The sequence below is a fragment of the Cupressus sempervirens genome, chromosome 4 (assembly GCF_028749045.1).
Source record: "Cupressus sempervirens isolate cs-2001-9-10 chromosome 4, ASM2874904v1, whole genome shotgun sequence".
NCBI lineage: Eukaryota > Viridiplantae > Streptophyta > Pinopsida > Cupressales > Cupressaceae > Cupressus > Cupressus sempervirens.
This window is the reverse complement of record NC_143121.1, coordinates 494,903,889-494,927,890: the sequence shown is the minus strand read 5'-3', so window position 1 is coordinate 494,927,890 and position 24,002 is coordinate 494,903,889. Positions and strand designations below refer to the sequence as shown.

General features: G+C 38.3%; 1 protein-coding gene across 2 annotated transcripts in view; it reads left to right on the top strand.

The window, feature by feature from the left end:
- Positions 1–24,002, top strand: part of LOC149562103 (FG-GAP repeat-containing protein) — a 113,206-nt gene that overhangs the window by 62,294 nt on the left and 26,910 nt on the right. For both annotated transcript variants that reach the window (XM_089825648.1, XM_089825647.1), the window contains one exon: positions 12,253–12,378. In XM_089825648.1, coding sequence (XP_089681774.1) covers positions 12,253–12,378 — 126 coding nt within the window. The remainder of the gene's footprint in view (positions 1–12,252; positions 12,379–24,002) is intronic.

Here is a 24,002-nt window from a genome sequence, read left to right as displayed (position 1 = left end):
CTCGTGACCCAGCTCAAACTCGGCAAAGTGAAAAACCCTCGAAATTTTGAGTTTTTTTAGGATTTAAAGAACATTCCATGCTTCCATTATTGAATAAAGCTTAAATACACAATAACATAATGAAATAGAAGGTAATTTGATCACAATGCACATACTTAAAAGTTAAACATACATCATTTACTTAAGTACAAAGGTAAATTGCGAAATACTAAAATTTAAATAGTAGCTGAAGGAAATAGAAAAGTAAAACATAGAATCATAGATATATAAAATGATAAATCCATGAAACCCTTCAAAATGTATATCAAATTCATGAAATCCAACGCATCAATAGTCATCATCAAATGTTCCAAATTTCGATCATATGTTAAATTGAACAAAAAGTTAAAACAAGACTATAGCTATGGCTCCTAGTTCTCATCCTCATCCTCAACCTCAGGCTCAGTATAATCTATAAAATGCCTCTTAGTAAGGCATCTAAGGTAGGTCCTGGATGACTGAATAGCCATAGCATCAGCCTGTGAGGTGCCTCTAGGATCAACTGTAGTCTCTGCCAGTGCTTGTGAGGTGCCACTAGGAACAACTGTAGCTCTCTGGTCCTCTGCTGCCATAGCCACGGCCTCAGCCTCTCTGTTTGCCTCGTCAACCCACTCTAGGTCCTCATCATCAAAGACATGATCAATAGCCTCAGTGATCCAATCAGACTCTGGATCAACCTTCTTTAGAGTAATCAGAGAGGTGTCACTATCCAAAATTTTCTTGGTCCTAATGTGCAAGTTGTAATGCACAAAGATTTGCTTATTCATTTTCTCCACAAACAACCTGTTACGCCTCTTCAAGTGGATGTGCTCGAACATGCTGTAGTTGCGCTCACATCCAGAAGTGCTACTTGACTGGCTCATTATGCGGATGGCAATTTGCTAAAGGTTTTTGGTTGAAAGCCCAAACATTTGCCACCATCTATTTGAATTTTGAAAAAAGGAAAAAAAATAAAATTAGTCTCATTTCAAAATTTGAACTTTAAAGCTAGAAATTTAGAAACTAGATTGTATAAGGCTTAAGCTACAATTTTGTACGACCTCCTTTGCAAATTTGACTTGAAAAAATGGGCCCTGATGCATTATTATAGGCATCCATCTCAAGCAATATATCTGTAGCATTAGTGGCCATCTTCGATATCATAGTGTATAGGCCACTAAGCACCTCCTCATCTGCCTTGAAATCTTCACGGAAACAGTATGTTGGATTGAGGTAATAGGCTGTTGCATGGATGGGTTTATGAAGCTGATTTTGCCATCTCCTATCAATTATGTCCCAAATAGGGCCATACTTGTCCTCAACTCCTACATATTTGGCCTTAATAGCCTCCTTAGCCCTATCCATGCCCTCATATATGTAGCCCATAGCGGGCTTCTCCCCATTAGCAACACGTAGGAGGGTTAAAGAGGTTTAGTGATCTACAAAACAATTAAACAAAAAAACAATTTAGTGAATAATGAAACTTTGCAAAGTTGCACAATGAAAATAAAACAAAATTATGTATGAGATAAATTAATTTATAAAATTTTAAGACTTAAGCTTTTAAAATTTAGATTACCTCCACAATCTCCTTACATGGCTCCCAAAAACCTTCTTCATTATAAATGCATTTTGTTGCATCTATCCTTGTAGGGGTGGTGGCAAAGGAGGAGGAACTCCATTGCAGACCAAAAAAATGCACCTCAAAGCTTACCTTGAACTCAGCAAGGATTTTAGTGTGATAAAATTAGAGGCAAATCTTGTGATACTGGGATGAGCCAACTCCTTTCCTTCGTGTATTCTCCCATAATGTTGAGGATCAAGGCATGATTATAGATGAACTTGCAAAGATTTTTGGCGTTAGCAACACATGATTTCACCCATTCAAGCTTGCCAATATCCTCTAACATGAGGTCGAGGCAATGGACCGCACATGGAGTCCAAAAGATTCTTGGGTGTCTCTCCATCAAAAGTTTTCTTGCAGCAATTTTAAATTAGTTAGCAAACAACTAAAAATTTAGATGTGTTAAAAAACTTTTAATTTTCAAAATTTAATGAAAAACTAAAATTTTTTAGAACTTAGAAGTTAAAATTTTACCTGCAGCAACATAATTAGCTGCATTATCAGTCACCACGTGGACAACATTCTCTTCCCCCACCTCTCTTATGACCTCCTCAATAGCCTCACATAAGAATTTTGCATTTTTGACATGTGAGGAAGCATCTATAGATTTCAAAAACGTGGTGGATCCTGAAAGTGAAAATTAAACAAAATAATTATCATTGAATAGTCAATAAAACAATTTTAGTTATTCAATAATGCATTAAATTTTAGACTTCAAGAAGTAGAGGATGATGAATTACCTCCGCTAGAAATAAGAAAATTTAGGAGAGTCCTATTCCTCCTATCTGTCCATCCATCCGTCATAATGATACACCCCCTTTGGCTCTTAATCTTTCTATGGTCCTTCAACTCAAGTTTCATCTCCTCAACCATTTCTAGTAAGAGGGGTCCACTCAACTCATCATCAGTGGGGGCTTTACACCCCGCACCACAGATGGAAACCGTATCAATCATCCCTTGCCAATAAGGAGTCCTATTACATTTATAAAAATATTTTAATTAGCATATTTCAACATTAAGTTAAAACTATAAAATTTTATTTTAAAAATTGAATTTAAAAGTTAAAAGTTAAAATGTAAAACAATAAAATATAAACGAAGTTGAAGTACCTGGCTGTTATAAATGGAATGTTGCAAAAATACGAAAATTTTCAAATTGCTCTTATTCTAGCTTCATGGATCTCCCTATTCCAGAGCAAGCTCTCAAGTGAGGGTGGTGCACCAGGATTGGAATGTGGTACAAAAAAATTGTCCAACCTAGATTTCTGACTCTAGGACAAAAGGTAACGCTAGTACTACTACCAGGGGCAGTGCCACTAGCAATGCAAGGAATAGATGTAGAAGAAGTACCACTAGTAGAAGTACTAGGACGATAGGAGGGAAGGGAAGCACCTTCTCCAACAGAACCTATTGAACCTAGGGGTGTAAAACTAGATACAAAAGCAGTTCTAGATGAGCGTGGAAGGGAAGTGGAACCAATTTAAGCTAACTCTGCTAATTATTTTTGTTTTAATTCCTTTTCTTGTTCATATTTTTCTAAGGCAACATAACAAAAATGTTTAGCCTCAGGAGTTGCAACTTTACAAGGCTCAACATCATGACCACGTTTGCAAGCGATATGGTATTTCAATCTATTTATCCCCCCACTATTAATGACCTTACAAAATAGGCATTTTGTTTGAGTTTTACCTCTACTTGAAAATTCTATGGTGTACTTCCAAACGCTCATTTTTTTTATTGCCTTTAGAGATCTTAGGTTTTTTAGTTGGAGGAGCCATTATGAGTAAGGAAAAATGTCAAGGTTGCTGCAATAAGACATTTTAGACCAAAAATTACCATTTAAGTGTTGTATTAAATGAAGATCTAAAGTAAAACAAAACCCATAAACATATAGAAAAAATTCATCCAAAAAACCCATAAGCATGGAGAAAAAAATCATCTAAATCCAAAAAATCAACTCTCACCTCTTTAAAATGAGTTGAGAAGTGTTGAGAAGAGCTCCTATAAACTCCTTGATGATCTAAATGCAACCATATAGTTGCTCCAATGTCATGCAAACTTTTCTCCTCTTCCTTTCAGCTGGTTGCAAAATTATGGCACTCTATTTCTCTTCTTCCTCTCTCTCTTTCTTTTTCTCACAATAGAGTGTTAATGAAAGCCCTTTTAGGGTTATAAGAATAACAAAGAACAAAAAAAAATATAAAAAACAATTTTTTTGTGTTATTTTGCCTTAGCCAAAAACTAGCTGCTGTGGCCAGGTCAAGTGAGTCATGACCTGCGAGTCACACCTTGACTCGCGAGTCAGGTGAGTCACATCACCTGACTCGTCGAGCCTGAGTCACGGGTCATTTTGACCCAGCAAGCCATTGGTGACTTGCCAACTTGGGAGACTTGCGGCGAGTCTCGTTACTCTGAGTTGTATGGGTTAAATTTTCAATCAAAATTGAAGAGACTTCTCATACTGTGTCTACAAGGGCTGAGAACTGATTGGCTTGCTGAAGAATTTAGTTTTAATTTGTTTTCAATTATCTCTATTACAGGGCGAGGGTTTAGTCTACAAATTGGAGTTTGGTGCTGAAGAATGTGGTAACACTAGATATCCTAGTGTGTTCAATTTGCATTAGATTTAGTGTGTTGGATTTACATCTTGAATGCAAAGGTTTCTTGTATTTGGTGTGATTTCTATATTAGTTTTGGGCAGCATTTGTAAGGGTATACTGTGAATGCCAGATTAAAATTGGACCAAGCGGCTTTTAGTTTGACCCTGCAATTACATTCTACGACATAGACTAGGTTCTTAATTTGTAAAATTCAGTTTATGTTACATAGTTTGAAAGTATAATAGGCTAGCTTCAAAATTATGATTTATAGCTATGAGTCAACAATTAAATTCCTTTTTCATTATATTGTTGTATGGTTTGTCAATGAATGAATTCAGAGGCTAGCGTGTATCATTTTAGAATTGTTTATTGGTGCTTGGTATTTATTTATGCAAAACTTATGAGGCCAAAATTAAATTTGTGATCAGTTTGTTATACATCCTGATATTGTGTTTGAAAATTTAAGACATCATATATTCAGTGGTAATTCGGTTGCTTGCCAAGTGTTTGACGAAATGTCAAACTATTAAATAGTAAAAATAATTGAAAATTGATGTCATTTGAAGCTATAATCAGAACATGGTTATTACATATTCAAACCAGTGCAACATAGGGACTCGCATACCCCTCCCAAACCTTGACGTATTCGTCCCCAAGACGTCCTCGCACCGGGTACTTGCGTACCCAAATACCCCCACTTCTGCCATTTCGCAACCATGCTGCCGTTGGGATGGGTACTTGAATTTCTATTTGAATTTTACTATGTTGAATGTTCAATGGTTCTAGTTCATGTTGCAATTTTTCTATGTTCAAGTATTTTAATTTTGTATGTTCTACTGAAATGTCATTTTCTACTAAAATGTCATTTCATAACAAGCATTTCAAGTTCTATATGTATACTATACAACACCCCTCCCTTCCCCATCCTTCCCCTGCCGCCATCCCCTTGTCGTCTCGAAAATGAGGCCCATTTTCTCCCAATCCTGGAAACTCATTCCGACGTACCCTAGTATTGGGGTTACATTGATTCAAACACATTTGGTTTGGAAGAAGAAGCATGATATGTCTGCTTGGAGCCATCCCACACTAAGGCCAAGAGTGGACACTCTCTTGGCCCTAGTGATAGGAAACATTGACATCCACTTAGGGTGGTCTACCTTTTGGGGTGCTTGCACCTACTTTCCCTACCCATGCTTCATCCCCAAGGTCAATAAATCATCATGGTAGAGTTGGAGAGGAGAGTATAATAAAGTTTCTTGAGTTACCTATCTAAGTCTAAGTGAGGATCTTTGCCCGCTTGGCCCAAGTAGCAGGCGACATGTACTACCACTCATTGTGGCCTACTTAGAGGGTAATCTCATGTTATCCCCACTTCTTTGCACATTCCTTTCCTACATGATGAGAGTTGACAAACAAATTTATTTATAGATATATGCATTTTATATCCAATTATATATATGCTTATAAGGGATAAATGTTGACAAATAAAGCTTAGGTTATATGTATACATGAGCAATTATTAGGATTATTATATACTGTTATAATTGTTTTGAAATGGTTAGAGGTCCACTGCCATGTGTTCTTGATTGGATTGTTCTCTTTGATGGGAAACCCTAAATGACATCTTGGGACCCTAAACAATGAGCGCTAATGATGTCCAGTCTTTTCTTTTGCTATTTGCTCTTTCTCTTGCGTTTATTCAACATCCTTTGCACTATTGTAAATGTCTTGTATTCGGTTCCTGTGAACACAATAGTCCTCTTTTCATTCGTCCCTCATTCAACTTGAATGGTCTTGCATTTGCTCTGGCATTTAAATGCAACCTACTTTGCTTGCTTGATTTACACAATTTTCATGTGGGGATTTTAATGCGTTGATGTTGTTGTTGATGCTGATGTTGCTACTGACATGGCTTGTGCCCATAATCTTTTGAGTTTGCTATGTTTTTCGAGTTCCCTAAGTTTCGAACTCCTTTCTTCTTTGGTTATGTTGGTTCCACCCGCACCTTTGTAGTTTGATTGACTTGATTCTCCCTCTTTGCTTGCCATGAATTCGTCACTGGTTCTTACTCTTACTTTGCATATATATCAAAGGAAAACAATAGACATAGTGCATACAAAACCATTTGAATGGGTTAGCAAGATAGAGGTAGGGTTCTTGTTGTTGAAGGTTACAAATAAAACATTAACAAAGCTATTGGATAGGGTCTACAATTTGGTGGCAGACAATAAACTACAAAAAGGTGAAGTGCAAGATGTCTCCAACAGGCTCTCCATTGTCTCAATAGAAAATAGAAAGCTCTATCAACTTCTCATAGAGTAGGAGGTTGTTAATGCAATCATTTCAGAGTTGGAGGCAAACCAATCCAAACTTGACAGCAAGCAAGACTCATTTAAAATTAAAGACAAAGACAATTGAAATTGTTGGTATCTATAATATTGGGGATACTCCTCCCCTTGCTGGGGTTGAGGCATTGGTCCATTCCAAATTAGCTTAAGAAAGAGTAAGGAGAACAAGTTGAACCCAATCTGAAGGTTCGTTGCCTTTCGCCTATCACCACCAACCATTTAGATGTTGCATACACATTTCTCAATAACCAGCTTGAGGTCCTTGACAAGTCCCTTGATAGGGCTTGGGTTGGATATGATTCCATCCTATTCCTACAATTTCACAATTTCTTGAGCAAGCTATGCATGCTCAAAGCATGTAGGGAATTCTTTCATCTACCATCAAAGTTTTTTCTCGGTGAGTCTCACTAAATCCCAAGCCACAAAACTTAAACAGGTTGTACGACGAGATAATAAGTGGGCCATGATTAAAAATCTTAGCGTGGTGGTTCAAGACACTTTTCCTTCTAGTTGGTAGACCAAACCCGCAACTGTGGTTGCTAAATTACACTCTTAAGCGTCAAGATGCAAGGGGTGTTCTAACAATTCAGACTTTATAGGTTAGCTATTGGATTCCTTGGATTTGTTGTTCCTCGTGGAGACTCATGCAAGCCTTGTTCCACCTCTTCCTACATTTACTGGTTTTCACTGGATGTACTGTACATACTCCATAATTCCTCGGCGAGGTTCGAGGCGGGGTCGGGCAAAATTTTTTTTTTGGGCCCTATTTTATCGAGATTTTGGGCTGACATGTAATTGTTAATTATAACCCTAAAGCAGTAAAAATACTTGTATAAAAGGGCTTAGGGTTAGGGATTGTTTTAGTGTGGTGATGCGAAAATTGGTTCTTGTGGCAGTATTGAGCTGTAAGGGATTACGGATTGTAATCAGGTTGTAATCACTGGATCGTAATAATATCGGACTTGCTGTTTGGTGGACGTAGCCCAAGGATTGGGTGAACCACGTTAAATCTTGGTGTCTTGTGTTCTTTTATGTGTGATCTATTATTTTTTGATATTGTTTATATTTGCATGTAATTGTTATTTCTGTCCGTGGTTTAATCGCAACAAGCTCTACCCTCCTAGGCCCATGAATGCACTCCCTGAACAAATGGGACGATGAAGATTGCAAGGCCTCTCATTAGATCCTATGGTCAACCCTCATGCATCACCACCTCGCTTAAACCTCCCTTAAGACCTTTTGCTACTAGCTTCTTCGCCATAAGAAACATCTTCACATTTCCTAGTGTAGATGTATCCTTCTTGCCTCCATCAATTGTTCCCCGGAATTATTTTGGCAAGACCTTATTCCCTCACCATATCCCCCTCCGCCTTGAGCTTGATTACGTTATACTGGTTTACTATATCTTTGCGCTCAATGACATCCTAGATCAACACCCTTTCCAAGTCACACCACCTTCTTATTGTCACTTCTTCTCTTATACCACTATTAGGAGGTGGTCAAACCTATGAACTGTAGTAGGGCAATTGACGAGGAGGGCTTTCAGGCCGAGTTCTTCAAACATAACCTCATAGTTTTGGGGTTCTATCTTGCCGATCACCTCAATCATGTTGTTTGCATAGTTTTCCCCCCTTCTTGGTTGCACCACATCATCCACTTGATCCACAAGGCAGGCCCTACCTCAGATCCCAAGAATTATAGTTCCATCATGGTTGGGCTCACCTCCAAGTTGTGTGCCATGACTCTTCATATTCTTCTATCGAGAGTGTTGGATCACTGTCACATCCGTGCCAAGGGGCAAACCTATTTCAGACTAGATTATCAGACTATGGATCACAACTTGACTCTTTGTGGTGTTGTTGAGGAGGCTCGCCATCGCTCCTTGAAGGGTAAAATTGCTTTGTGGACTTCTCCAAAGCCTTTAAGTTTGTCCCTAGGACGACCCTTTTTTAGAGGCTCTTTCGGTATCTATCATGAGATAGTACGAGATGGTTTTGGGCCGTCTCTGGATCCCTTCTGAGTTTTAGGACTTCATCAAGAGCACTATTGGGTTAAGCATGGCTGCTCCTTGTTGCTTACTTTTTTTGATATCTACATTGACGAGTTGGAGAGTTCTCTTCAAAACCACACTCATCGTGGGGACGATTGCCTTCTTGACCATGTTTTGTCCTCTATTTCGCTCTTTGCAGATGATGTTGTTCTCTTAGCCTCCTCTCTGGAGGGTTTGGAGAGACGGATGGATTGCCATGCATCCTTTTGTGAGTTATTTGATGGTTAATTTGGGGAAGACTAAGGTGATGGTCTTAAATGCGCTTAAGATGTCTCACCTTCATTTCTTCTTCAAGGATTTGGAGGTGGAGATTTCCTCATACACATCTGGGTTTCACGTTCTGGGACTTGTTTTACCATGAGACCAACCCTTTGACAGTAGATAAACAAGGGGTATTATTGGTTGGCCCTCCTCAAGGGACAATGTATGCGGCATATTTCCAAGGCACTTTGTTGAAGGTGATGCGTATTGATACTCTTATTAGACCTATTGTTCTCTATGGTTTGGTGGTGTGGGTTTCTTCTTTGTTGGGTTCAAATTGGGCCTGCCGAGCTGGTTTAGATCCTCCTTCAGTGCATGATTCAGTGTAAGCAATCCATCCCACACATCATTATTCTCAGAAAGTTTGGGGTGCATCTCTTCAAGCTTGAGGCCATCTTTGATCTGGTTTGTTACCTTCAATGCTGTTGGGGCTTTGCCGATTAGGGTGAAGGGCATCGCATATACCCCTATCTTACATACTATTCTTCAAATTCTTTCGTTTTTTCTGTTGTCTCTTTGGTCCAGTTCACAGATAGTTTGCTGAAAGTTCGACCCTTCTTGGGTCAATTAAAAATTAAAATTGACATGAATTGCCTCCCACCATTTTGGGTCATGTTTTTTTCTCTCTCTAGCATCTTGATGATGGATCATGTAGCATGATCCAAAATGTTGATGATAAAAAACCTCTACGCAATCAAATCCAGAAATTGAAAGTGTACTGTCTCGATGCCAGGGTGCATAAGATCTGTCATCTTTGCAGCATTGGGGAGGTTGAGTCTGAAGAGCATTACATCTTTCAGTGTCGTCTATACTACGCGATTAAAAGGAGGTTCTATTGCCTCTTAAAGGAGAAGCAATTGCTCTCCGCCTGCTTTAGAATACAGACCTGAGGTGCTCTGTCCTTTACTTTTAGAAATCCCTTAGGATTCAACACCACACACTTCAGCATCGACATCCTGCGACACCTCCATCTTGTCAGCTTATTACTTCCTTCTTCATAGGGCTACATTGAATACACATTACCAAGCATCAGCTTGGCCCTTCTTATTTTAGATCTATAAGGTCCAAACCGGGCTCCCTTTTGCAGAAACCTTCCTCCTCCAGGATCACTTTGAGGCAGCCCGAGGCTTTGACTAGCTCCACTGCTTATTATTTTGTTCAGAAGTTCTTCGGAGCTGTTTGAAACCCTTATTTGGGTTCAGGAGGGTTTCTTTTCCTTTGTAGCCCCCCTCTGTTTTTATTTTAGTTATTGCTTTCTTCTTTGGGCACCGTTTGGTGTCCTTGCTACGGGCTACCCCCCTTTCGTTGTACTTGGCAGTCCCTTTGACACTTTGGGGTATTTTGTTAGACATTAATAAATTTATCTTTTCTTCTTGAGTGCGGACAGTACCTGCTTTATTGGTTGATTCACTGTATATGATTTATTCCTTAAGAAAGGTTGATATCTCTTAAATGATTGTTTGTCTTTGATTAATCTTGCTTGCGCTCTTTTTCCTAATGGCCTTCCTTATTTATCTTTAATATTTTGGAAGATATGCAACACTTTGTGATTGCTGTTTCTTGGTCAGTGGATGTGTCTTTTCTAAAGTTGCTGCTTTTTTTAATCACACCCCTTCATGTTAACATTTTAATTCCTTTCTTAATTAAGATTGCTGTTTATTAAGACTACTGCTAAATTAATAATGATTGCTGCTGTTAATTGCTATATTTATTGGTGTTTCATCCTTAATGTTGTTACTGTTCATAATCAGCCCAACTGCCACTGATGATGCTTTTGTCGGCTAAGATGGATGTCGCCTTAATTGCAGCGTCATGACATATACTAAATTTAAAACAATAGTGATCTTGATAATTTTTAATATGCTAAATTTTAGAAAAGACAAAAGAAAAAATAAACAAAAAGAAAGCCTAAAACAAAAATCAAGAAAAAAGATAAAAACATAAAGGGGGGACAAAGTTCACATTTCCTCCCGATTTGATACTCAGGTGATATCTTATGTTGAGAATTTCCTATCATTTTCTCTTCCCCTCTAGTTCTGTCTTTGTCGTCGGCGTATAACAGGTCCATTATCACCAGCAGGGAAAAAGACATCTACATATCATAAGGTGAATTCACAAAATAAATAGTGAAGCCCAAAATGAAGCTTGTAATTCATTTTTGCAGCAAAAGTTCTATTGTTAGACATGTATTAAAAATGAATTTAGATTAGAGAAACTCTGTCAATTCCATACAAATTTAAAGGTGAACATAAACAATTTTTAAGTTTTTTAAATTTAATTTGACTGATTTTGAATGTCATTGGTGATATTTGCCGAACACTGTGACAGAGCCTGTAAGGTATTTCTGCTGGACAAATGATCAGTACTACCTTTTATATCAGAAGAGCTTGTAACCCCAACTAACCAACCAGTCACCAAATCTGCTTGTACAGTTCCATAATTGGAATATGTATTGGCTGATCATCATACATATTTTTACTGTAGTATATAAACCACGACTTCAGTGGCTCAAGTACATAACATAACGAGGTATAGACGGTGTGCATTTTAAATTTGTACTGCATATTTACACAAAAAAATGTTCACTATCAAACCATTAGTCGGTTATCATTGGCAAAATAACTACTTTATTAATCTTAATTACAACTTTAATTTGCACTTGATGTTATATATGAAATAGTATAGATGAAAACTATACATATTATAGATGGTCATTGCCTGATGTGGAGTGCAAGAAAAGATGAGATTTTTCTTGGTTGATCAAAATAGACTTAGGAAGCATGCCCTAGCAAGGGAAAGCATGTAAATGATCATTATGGTCTTGCAGGAGTAATGCTGCTAATGAACTCTCAACAGGGAAGGAATTACAGAATTAAAAAGGGTCTCTTAAATTTGCTTCTACCATAAACAATTCACATCTTTAATCTCTTGATTTGTAATGTTCAACACCATTTTGGATTTGTTCAAAGATATGACATTCTTTTTAAATGAGCATTTTATTTATAGATATCCATTTAAAAGAATGAGAAGGAAACAGATGGATGCGATATGTGCATAAGTTTTTTGAAACATTTCTAACTTGAAAATTAAGTTTCTTAAACTTTAATTAAAAGCTTGGCAGAGCTAAGAGAGTAAATAATCTTTTTGTTCTACTAATCCATTTTTTTTCCTATAGTCATGTTTTATACCTTCTTTGATTTGTTCTCTGGATTGGTTTGATGCATATTTAAAGCTTTGACCTTCATGTTGTGGGCCCAATTTTACAAGACTAGGAACACTGATATACATTACCTTATATTTTCTACTTGGTGTAAGCAAATAATCCTAATAGTAAAATTTTCAATGCCTACAGAGGAACCTCTATTTTCCTATGATAACAAATCATACTCAACTATGGTGGATTCCAAATGTTCTTGTGGCTCATCAAAAAGAGGGAATTGAGGCTATTCATCTAGCTTCTGGGCGCACAATATGTAAGGTGATTTTTTTTCCAACTTATAAGAAGGTTTAAGTACTGTAAATGCATACAGTAGATCTTCTTTGCAAAACAATAGTATGATTTAAATGTCTTTCTATTATGTAGACTCTGCAGATGATTTTATGTTCGACCTTTGTTAAAATTGCAAGAGACTGAACTTTATTTAGATGTCAGGGAAGCAGTTATGTGGATCTCATATGACACTAATGTTATGAAGTAATAGAGATTTAGTTTGTGTTTATTATCATTATGAGAGTGTTTACATGGTTGGATCTGACTTCTTGTTCTATATGCAGGTGTCAGCATAGTTGAACTGATTATATGGATGTTTGTTCACATGATTTTAGTTCAGAAAATATAAGGATTTTGTTTTTGGGTTTGCTTATTGTTAAGAATCTAGATAATAATGTTGGAGAAGGTTGCTTTTTACCGATTACTTGAGGGCAGTGAGAGATTTTATAGTTTTTCTTGGGACATGAGCACCAAGGAAAGAAGAGGAGGAAACTTTATTTCAGGGATTAATTTTTTTCCCCTTGCCCCTTTTTGAAAATTGAGTACAAATCATTGGCTATGCGGGCAATAGTTACTTTCATTAGCATGAAGAACTGATAAACTAATTTTACAAAATTCAGCAAGGTTGTCTTCATGGACAAGAAATGAGCAATTCTCCCATGTAACTCTGTTGCATCCTTGATGTTCTCCATTGGATCAATCTTCAATATATTCTTGTGCCCATTGAATAGAAAATTGATATCTGTTATTTTCTGATGTTTTAATTCTTTGTGTCTTATCAGTAGTGATTCTTTCCTACCATGTCCATTAAACTTTACAAATTCTCTGTAAAAAGGCTGGATTGGACACTCATTGAGTAGAACATTCTATTTGCTTAGTCTTGGATTTATTTAAATGTTCTAGCCATTCTCCTTCGTGTTTGTGACATACTCCTAGTGAATTGTTCCCCTTCTTGGATTTATGTAGACGTTCCTGCCGTTCTCCTTTGTGTTTCTGACATGCTCCTGGGGAATCGTTCCCCTTAATACCAATTTACTTCTCATCCCAATTCCTATGGACATTGAACAACACTCAGGGTCTCTTGTAATTATTTTTAGACCCTTCTCTGGGTCACTCCTTGTATCAGTAAGTCTAGCAAGCATCTTTCTTCTCTATCGCATCTAGAAACCAGTTTATTCACCATTTCATTCATTTACAACCTTTTTTCCTGTTGAGTGCCTGACAAGTGTTACGTATGGTGTAATTTCTTCCATGGTCATATCATACATATATCTTCCTAGTCCCAGGCTTAGTGTTATATAGTGTCTCTTCTACAAAAGCCTGGAAAGTTAATGTTTTCTTATGTCTGTTGCCAGGTTTACTTCCTCCCGTGGGACCATTCTTCTAGACATCACCTCTTTGGTGTTCTCTTACATGGTTAATTTGTTTAGTCTGAGATGCTTTAGGAAAGCTTACCGGTTGAGTTCCAAAGATGCTAAAAGAGCATCTCTGAAAGGAAGAAAAAACATAGGCATTCCTTTTGGGCCTTCAGGTTTGTAAACTTCGTTGAACATTGATGTCAAAGGTTTATGCTCATTGAACTTTGTTGTCATTGATGTTAAAGGTGTATGGTCATTGATGTCAAGGTTGTATGTCAATAATGCTGATTATCATCATATCATAAACAATGCTTATATGATCTGGAAGACATAATCAATCTATGGTGAATAGATTTCTTGCAGAATGTCAATGTTGTCTTCATGAAACAGTTTTAGTTGTTTGGGTATGTCGAAAAGCATACGTGGTATGTTTCTGAGGTCTGTTGCTCAAAGACTGTATTTGCATTAACATTTTGTTTTGTACCGCATTCTATGAAATGATATTTCATGGTTTGTGGTTCAGAAGATAAGGGTTTGCACAAAGGCAAATATATTCAAGTTTCACTGGTGGGGCTCAAGAAGAAGGAAAGTTAAGATCTAAAGAGTGCTCATAATGCTAGTTCATTGTCTAGGTTTGGTGTTCCTGATGAATGTGTGAGAGTATTGTAACGTGTGCCAGCTGGAGGAAGCATGTGAAGGTTATTTGGGACCAATGGTGTTCATTTCGGTTAACACATAACATGTTTCTACGCTTGCAGTAGCATGCTGGCTCTATGATATAGCCTACTACACGTTTACTTAACTTGTTTGGCAGAAATCTGGATATTGTAAATATGCTCCAGGGTGACATAAGGTGGTAATTAATATTGAAATGCATATATAATGCTGATGTATGCGAGTTGAAGATAACTGTGACAAATATTCTGTGAGTTGTTTACTCAGTATGTGTGTAAGTGTGGAAATGTAGATCTCATACATAATGTAAATATGTAATAAAGCAGATCAGCTCATAGAAGTGATGAAGGCTAAGCTTTGAAGCTCTGCATAGCATATCTTTTGCTTCTTGTGTTGGAGTTGAGATTGATGCCTCTTAATCTGATTTGGTGGTTAGTTGTTTCGATTAAGAGAGTGGAGTCTCCTATAGGTTGGTGCCTACAAATGTATATGGGGATTGGTGTCTCCATGTAAGGTTGAAATTCGTATAGGTTGGTGCCTACCACAATGGTAGAAGTTCTTTATTATCTTTGTGAGTTTGGATTTGTGCAGTAGATTCAAGTACATCTTGTCAATTTTTTTTAAGTAGCTTCAGGAGACTTCTTTTACCTATGACGGTTGTGCAATCTTCCTTCTTGATGATTACTTTGTTCTCAGACTTTCTTAGTTCGGCCGTGCTGAGCCATTGTTTCATAATTCTGTTGTCATCATGAGTTTGCATTGATGCAAACTGCACCACATATCATTGTATTTTTTATTCTGGATCACCTCTTCTGTTTATTGTTATCATCGTAAAAGAGAAATGGCTCTCTCACTATCGCTGGGATAAATTATGGAGGGTTAATGGTGCTTAGCTTAATGGACTTTTCTTTTTAACATTCTTGCTCTCTGGACATGATGATGCTGTAAACATCCTCCTTAATTGGTTTTTATTGCTACATTCTAAAGTATTGATGAGAGATAAAGGTTGTGTGATTGTTTGTATGAGTTGGCATATTGGTAACCTAAGTCACAAGGTTCAAGTTTGAGTTCGACGACTATGAAGTTGGGATGCAGTTCGACAATGTCAAAAAAGTCAAAAAAAATTCGACATCAAATTTCCTTTATATAATTTTCATAGTATTTTAAAAAATGTAAGAATATCCAATAAATTATCAAGGTAGTTTAACTGACATAGATGGATTACTTGCAGAGTACTCTTTGAGTTGCAAAAACTGACCAAGTTTTTTGGCTTGGTGAGTTTTTATGACTTTTACTGGCGCCAAAAGCTTATAGAATATTTGGCAAGAACTTGTTGAGTACTTGCTGAGGTTTTGTAAAAAACTTGGTCGTAGTTTTATAACAACAGTTTAAGGCAAAAAATGGCCCAAATCTTGTTTCATTTCTCATTTCTTCACTTGTATTTTGCCAAGAGGGGAAAAGTCTTCTAAACACTTGCAAACTGATTTCAATCGATTTGAAGTGGACTTGAGTGTTTGTGTAGTTTTCTATTTCCTAGTAGGTTATTTATTTTTCCCTATATTGCTAGGTTTTTCCTACACTTTTAATAATGTTGCTTAGGTTAATAAAGCATGTCTTATTAGGTGAATGGTTGTGAGGTGTCACCTTCCTACATGTGAGCATCCATTTGCTATCTCGGGAAGATACTTTGCTATCTTTAGTCCGATAGATGGTTGCTCCTCATTGGTCGGTGTTGCCACCTCCTCCCTCTTCTTAGCCTATATAAGCATGCTACCTGGCTTGTATTTGTATCTCTAGTTTTTGCATCCTCTTAATGCTATTTTGCTTCTAGCATTTGCATTAGTCTCTTGGAGACTAACTCTTGTGTTGTTATTTTGATTTTGTATCATTTGCATTCATAGTTAAGATATTTATTCTTTGCACTAGTTTTCTGGGTTATTAATCTTTTCAGATTCTAACATGGTATCAGAGTTTTTTTACTTGCAAGAGTAGATTTTAGTTTCCTTATTTGAGAGATTCAGGTGGGGGGCCAATAAATCTTATTTTAAGTTTTTGAAAAACCCAGTATGCTCTTCTCTTGCATCTTCGGATGATCTTGAGAATTAGAAAAGTTTGACAAAAACATTTTTAATCTCTGAGTGATTGCAACATTTTTGGCTATACTGGCAACATATCTGGTTGTTCCAACACGTCCAACAGGCTTGAGAAAGTTAGATTTGGCTTTCATTTCACCGAGATCAGAGATCGTCATACAAGTTGCAAAACTGGGGTTTCAATCTCAAATCTGACAACCAACTTGCATATTTGGTGTTTTCAATCAATATTGCAGGTTCTAGCATGCCATTTATTGACTTAGGTAGCTGATTCAATCTTTTCATGACGTCTTTTGGTTGCTGGGGTCGTTTTTTGGTTGTTGGGGCCATTTTTGGTTGTTAAAGGCGTCTGATTTAGACTACAGCTACATCTTTTGTATATCAGCAAGAAAAATGCTTTCTGGGTTTTGTTCGCAGCCTCGAAAAACCATTTGGGTATCTTTTAGATTTTACATGCAATCTATATATTTTTCAGAATCGAGCATGGGAAGCTACAGCCGTACCCCTCTCTATTGGTAGTTGCAGATTTGAACGCAGTTTTCAAATGCCTCGTTCTTGCTCATACAGACTCCGATTTCAATGATTCTTGTTATGACCTTGGCTATTTTTTTGTGCTCTATCCACTAGTGGAGTTGTTTTTTGATTTTCATTCATAAATTTTTCAAAAATTGCAGATTCTTGGCCGTGACTGTGCACTGTTCTCGTTTTGGAAACTTCGGAGGATCATAACTTTCTCATACGACTTCGTATCAAGGCGATTCTTTTTTTGAAAGTGCATGATTTTTCGAATAGATCGCAGTGGTGCTATTTGTTTCCTTGATTATTGTGCATAAGTTTCACTTTCAACATATGCTCTTCATAGGGGTTTGTAATGCATTGAAATCAAGACCACTAAGTATTTCTTTCTAGTGGTAGTTGTCAATGCACTAAAATAAAGTGTCAAATCATATTTCTTTGGGGGGGGGGGTTCTTTGATTAAGTAAAAAAGGGGGGGCATTGTCGTCGCTGGGTTCTCTTCTTTTTAACATTTCTTCTCTGCATTTCTTCATCATGGATCAAACAAATATGCCCATCCTAACTCCATACAATTACTTTGAGTGGAAATCATGCATGACAATTCACTTAACGAAAGTTGGATTAAATAGGATAACTATGGGACTTGAAACTGAACCTGATAAAGATGAAGATAAGCTTAAGTGGTTTAACAAATGTGATGAGGCATATGGAACATTGTGTTTGTCTGTTTCTCTTGACTTGCTATTTTCATTAAGTCTTTATATACACCAAATGGAATATGGACAAAGCTAGAAACACTATTTGGCACACAAGATTCAATGAGGGGTCATATGTTGGAAAATGAACTAATTAGTGTAAGTCCAGGCAATTTCAACACAATCCAAGATTTTTTCACCAAATTGAAATCACTAAGGCTGCAGTTAAAACAATGTGGAATTGAAAAGAAAGATGAACAACTGATTCTTTGTATTCTCTCTAAGCTAAGTTCAAAATATTCTGTGTTTATCTCTACCTTCTATGCTACTAAGGGTGCACTTGGTACTCAATTCACCATGCCATCTTTAGATGATTTTGCTGTCAATCTCACTCGAGAATAGGACAAGCTAATCCAGATGGGCACTCTTAAGTCCTCTAAGTCACATGCCTTGGCTACCAACCAAGGCACAAAAGAACAAAAAAGATAAAGTAGTAACAACAATAGTAAGGATGAGAAACAAAATAATAGTGAGGAAAAGAAGGATCAGATACCAGTTGCTTCAAAAGCAACTATTGATACCCCATCCTCCAAAGGCGATAAGCCTAAGAAAGAAAAGGTCAAATGTTTGTAAGGATGAGAAACAAAATAATAGCGAGGAAAAGAAGGATCAGATACCAGTTGCTTTAAAAGCAACTATTGATACCCCATCCTCCAAGGGCGATAAGCCTAAGAAAGAAAAGGTCAAATGTGCCTATCGTAAAAGACCTGGTCACAATGAACATAAATGTTTGAAGAAACAAATTGATCACTTGACATACATTCTTGAGAAGAATAATATTAGTGTTTGTGAGTCTATCAAACAAAGTTCTAATGAAGGGTCTAACAAGGCAAAATAAAACAGCAAGGGGAAAGGAAAGGGCAAGGCTCTTGTTGTAGTTGCTTCCTCACCATCCACTTGGGTTCTTGATTCAGGTGCTTCGCACCACATGGCTTCATCTAAGGAAGAACTTGCATCCTTGGAGCCATGTACTATGCCTTCTATTTTGATGGGTGATGACACTCCTGTTGAGGTGTGTGGGAGAGGGTTTGTTGATGTGGTGGATGGCATGTTCCATGATGTTCTTTGTGTACCCTCATTATCAACTAATCTCCTATCAGTATACCAGATCACTCATACAGGTTCAGGCAAGCGGGTTGAGTTCACTTCAGATTTCGTGGAGATACATGAGTTGCACAGTGATTCTAGAGTTGCAGTTGGGAGAGCAGATAATCAATCACGACTCTATCTATTTGCTCACTTTGTTCGTGATCCTCCTTCGTCTGTTTTGCTCACTCACTCTAATGATGTGAGTAAATTATGGCATGAGCAGTTTGGCCATCTTAACTTCCACTATTTGCATCAGCTCAACCAACAGAGCATGGTCACAGGGTTGCCTTCGGTTTAGCTCTCAGGCGGTTTTTGCCAAGGTTGCATTCTTGGTAAGCATCCTAAGGAAAAGTTTGACAAAAGTAAGGCATGGAGAGCTTCACAGATACTAGAGTTAGTTCACAATGATTTGGCTGGTCCATTTCAACATCCTTCTTTCAGCAGGGCCCGATATGTCCTCACATTCATTGATGACCTTTCTCGATATACTTGGGTGTACTTTCTCAAATAGAAGTCAGGGGTATTTGATCATTTTCAAGACTTCAATATTTTTGTAGAAAAGCAATCTGGGAAAGCCATCAAAGTTTTGCGCACAAATAATGGTGGTGAGTATGTCAACCATTTGAAAGATTTTACACTTCAGAGGGGATTGATTTACAACATTCAGTTCCATACAATCCTTAGCAGAACGGTGTTGCAGAATGAAAGAATAGATCCTTGAAGGAAATGGCAAATTGTATGATTCACTCTAGATCTCTTGCACCACAGTATTGGGCAGAGGCCATTAACTATGCTTGTTAGATCCAGAATCGTGTTCCTCACCAAGCCTTGAAGGGAGTTACTCCTTTTGAAGCTTGGAGCTGTTAGAAACCATTAGTTAAGCATTTTCAAGTTTTTGGCTCTCCTGCATGGGCCCACATTCCTGTAGAGAAACGTAAGGCCTTGGATCCGCAAAGCAGACCTTGCATATTTGTAGGTTATCCTGATGGTGTGAAGGGTTATCAGTTGCTCCACCCTACTACACATGAGTTATTCATTGGGAGGAGTGTTCAGTTTGAGGAGGGATCTTCAAGCTCACTTTTTATCACTTCTCAAACTCCTACTTTGACATTGGAGTCACTTGGAATACATGACAGATCTTCTGATGAGTCAGATTCACTTGTACAGTCTTCTACCTCCACTTCCGATGCAGAGAGTGATTCAGAGAACTCACCTCCTTCCTCTCCTAGTCATCATTCAAAGGTTAATGATTCCTCGCTAGATTCTCCATCTTTTGGTCCACTTTGGGCTAGACAGACCTTGCAGTTTGTAGGTGATTGGGTTGGGGATCCATCAGACACCAGGTGGACTTGTTCACAATTCTAGGATGCTCCACATGTCTTCATTGCTACTGCCTCAGATCCACAGTCCTTTAAAGCATGAGGCTTTTGGTATTCCTGAGTGGAATACAGCTATGCAGGAAGAGTATAGTTCCTTGATGAGGAACCACACTTGGGATCTTGTCCCTCTTCCTAAGGGAAGAAAACTTGTTCGATGTAAGTGGATCTATCGAACAAAATTTGCAGCAGATGGGTCAGTTGACAAACACAAGGCTCGCTTGGTCGCCAAAGGATTATCCCAGGTTCTTGGGATTGACTACTTTGAGACTTTTGCACTAGTTGCTCGAATGAATTCCATTCGACTTGTTCTTGCCATTGCTGTAGCTAATCATTGGGAAGTACATTAGATGGATGTGCAGAACAGAAGAATAGATCCTTGAAGGAAATGGCAAATTGTATGATTCACTCTAGATCTCTTGCACCACAGTATTGGGCAGAGGCCATTAACAGTGCTTGTTAGACCCAAAACCGTGTTCCTCACCAAGCCTTGAAGGGAGTTACTCCTTTTGAAGCTTGGAGCAGTTAGAAACCATCAGTTAAGCATTTTCGAGTTTTTGGCTCTCCTACATGGGCCCACATTCCTGTAGAGAAACGTAAGACCATGGATCCGCAAAACAGACCTTGCATATTTGTAGGTTATCCTGATGGTGTGAAGGGTTATCGGTTGCTCCACCCTACTACACATGAGTTATTCATTGAGAGGAGTGTTCAGTTTGAGGAGTGATCTTCAAGCTCACTTTCTATCACTTCTCCAACTCCTACTTTGACATTGGAGTCACTTGGAATACATGACAGATCTTCTGATGAGTCAGATTCACCTATACAGTCTTCTACCTACACTTTTGATGCAGAGAGTGATTCAGAGAACTCACCTCCTTCCTCTCCTAGTCATCATTCAGAGGTTAATGATTCCCCTCTAGATTCTCCATCTTCTGGTCCACTTTGGGCTAGACAGACCTTGCAATCTGCAGGTGATTGGGTTGGGGATCCATCAGACACCAGGCAGATTCATTCACAATTCCAGGATGCTCTACATGTCTTCATTGCTACTGCCTTAGATCCATAATCCTTTCATAAGGCTTCTGGTATTCCTAAGTGGAATACAACTATGCAGGAAGAGTATAGTTCCTTGATGAGGAACCACACTTGGGATCTTGTCCCTCTTCCTAAGGGAAGAAAACTTGTTCGATGTAAGTGGATCTATCGAACAAAATTTGCAGCAGATGGGTCAGTTGACAAACACAAGGCTCGCTTGGTCGCCAAAGGATTCTCCCAAGTTCCTGGGATTGACTACTTTGAGACTTTTGCACCAGTTGCTCGAATGAATTCCATTCGACTTGTTCTTGCCATTGCTGCAGCTAATCATTGGGAAGTACGTCAGATGGATGTGAAGAGCACTTTTCTTCACGGTGACCTTCATGAAGAGATCTACATGGAGCAGCCACAGGGCTTCCTTCAGGTTTCTTCACTTGTGTGCTGTCTTCGGAAGTCTCTCTATGGCCTCAAATAGGCTCCTCGGGCTTGGTATGCCAAGATGGACTCCTTCCTTCTATCAGTTGGGTTCACTCGGTGCCATTCTGATCCTAATGTCTACATTTTGCAATAGGGTGATTCACTTCTATTTTTGGTTTTGTATATTGATGACTTGCTGATCACAGGAAGTTCTTCACCCACCATTAAGGCTGTCAAAGTGGCCCTTTAGGACAATTTTTTGATGATTGACTTGGGCTTGTTGCATTACTTTCTCGAGATTGAGATCTTTCAGTCTCCTTCCGGGATCACCATTACACAGTCCAAGTATGCTCTAGATTTTCGCTCAAGGTTTCATATGGCTCACTGTAAGCCTGCTCTGACTCCCTTCCTTTCTAGAGTCAAACTTGAGGCTTAGTGTTCTTCTCCACTTGTTGATGGCACTTTGTACTGCCAACTTGTTGGGAGTCTCATTTATCTGACTCATACGAGACTTGACATCTCATATGCATTAGGCATGGTCTTTCGATTCATGCAGGAGCCCCATGAGCTGCACTGGAAAGCAGCTAAGCGGATCCTTCACTACATTCAGGGTTCTCACAGTTGTGGGATTCCCTACGTAGGAGGTATTGAGGTGGGCTGCATAGATTCAGATTGGGCAAGTGATTCTCAGGATCGCAAGTCTACTTTAGGGTATAGCTTCTCACTTGGTCCAAGTCTTGTTTGTTGGTCGAGCAAAAAGTAGTCTACTATTGCTCTATCTTCTATTGAGGTTGAGCATCGGGGGGTTGTAAATGCCGCCACTGAGGCCATTTGGCTTCAACATCTTCTCACTGAGTTTGGTATCCAGATTAGACGACCATCAGTCATATTTTGTGAGAACCAGAGTGCCATTCAAATCTCACAAAATCCGGTTCATCATCAGCGGACCAAACACATAGAGATCCACATGCAGTACATTCGAGAGCTCATCCATGGTCACGTCATTGACCTTCGTGATTGTCCGACTTCTGAGCAGGTTGCTGATATCTTCACCAAACCCTTCACCGAGAGCAAATTCCTTCATTTGCGAGCTTTGCTGGGGGTGCGGGATGCTTCATCTTTTGGGGGGGCCTCTTCCTCTCACTCGGAGTCCTGACTTTTTTTGGGGGGTCTCTTTTCTCTCTCTTTTGGGGGAATCTTATGTACATGGGTACCTCATTAGGCTTGACTTGCCGGGACCCATTTCTACATCCACCTAAGCTTCGCTTATGGGGGGTGTTAGTGTAGTTTTTTATTTCCTAGTAGGTTATTTATTTTTCCCTATATTGCTAGGTTTTTCCTACACTTTTAATAGTCACGCTTAGGTTAATAAAGCATGTCTTATTAGGTGAATGGTTGCGAGGTGTCACCTTCCTACATGTGAGCATCCATTAGCTATCTTGGGAAGATACTTTGCTATTTTTAGTCCGATAGATGGTTGCTCCTCATTGGTCGGTGTTGCCACCTCCTCCCTCTTCCTAGCCTATATAAGCATGCTACCTAGCTTGTATTTGTATCTCTAGTTTTTGCATCCTCTTAATGCTATTTTGCTTCTAGCATTTGCATTACTCTCTTGGAGACTAACTTTATGGTGCTATTTTGATTTTGTATTATTTGCATTCATAGTTTAGATATTTATTCTTTGCACTAGTTTTTTGGGTTATTAATCTTTTCAGATTCTAACATTGAGGTGGATTTGAAACACATTTGTAGTGGGGTTGGAGTGGAGTTTTTGAAGAGGATGACATCAATGATTTGACAAGGCAGGCTGTGGAGGAAACCGTAGATTCGGTCTCATGTTGGATGACATTGAGTTGAATGAGTAGTCACTACCAGTGTCAAGAGAAGCTAGCTAGAAGCAGAGCTATATCTAGGATTGAGGACAAGCCACAAATTGAGTTAGACACAGGGAGAAAGAAGGCAATCATGGCCAGTGCAAACTTCTAAGATTAGACCCTCTAGTTCTTCCTCTCCCTTAGTTCTTTTTAGAACTGAGAAGAGGAAGATGTAATGGGACTGATGTAGTTACTTTTAGTTTTACATAAATTATTTACTATTTTTCTTTTAGCCACAAGTCTTCCTCAGGAGAATGTGATTTTGTACCCACTTTTTGTTTAAATATATCTAGACTAAGCTTGTTTCTTTTGTGTTCTCATTTAGTTTTTATTAGAACTGAGAAGAGGAAGATGTAATGGGAATGATGTAGTTACTTTTAGTTTTACATAAATTATTTACTATTTTGCTTCTAGCCATGAG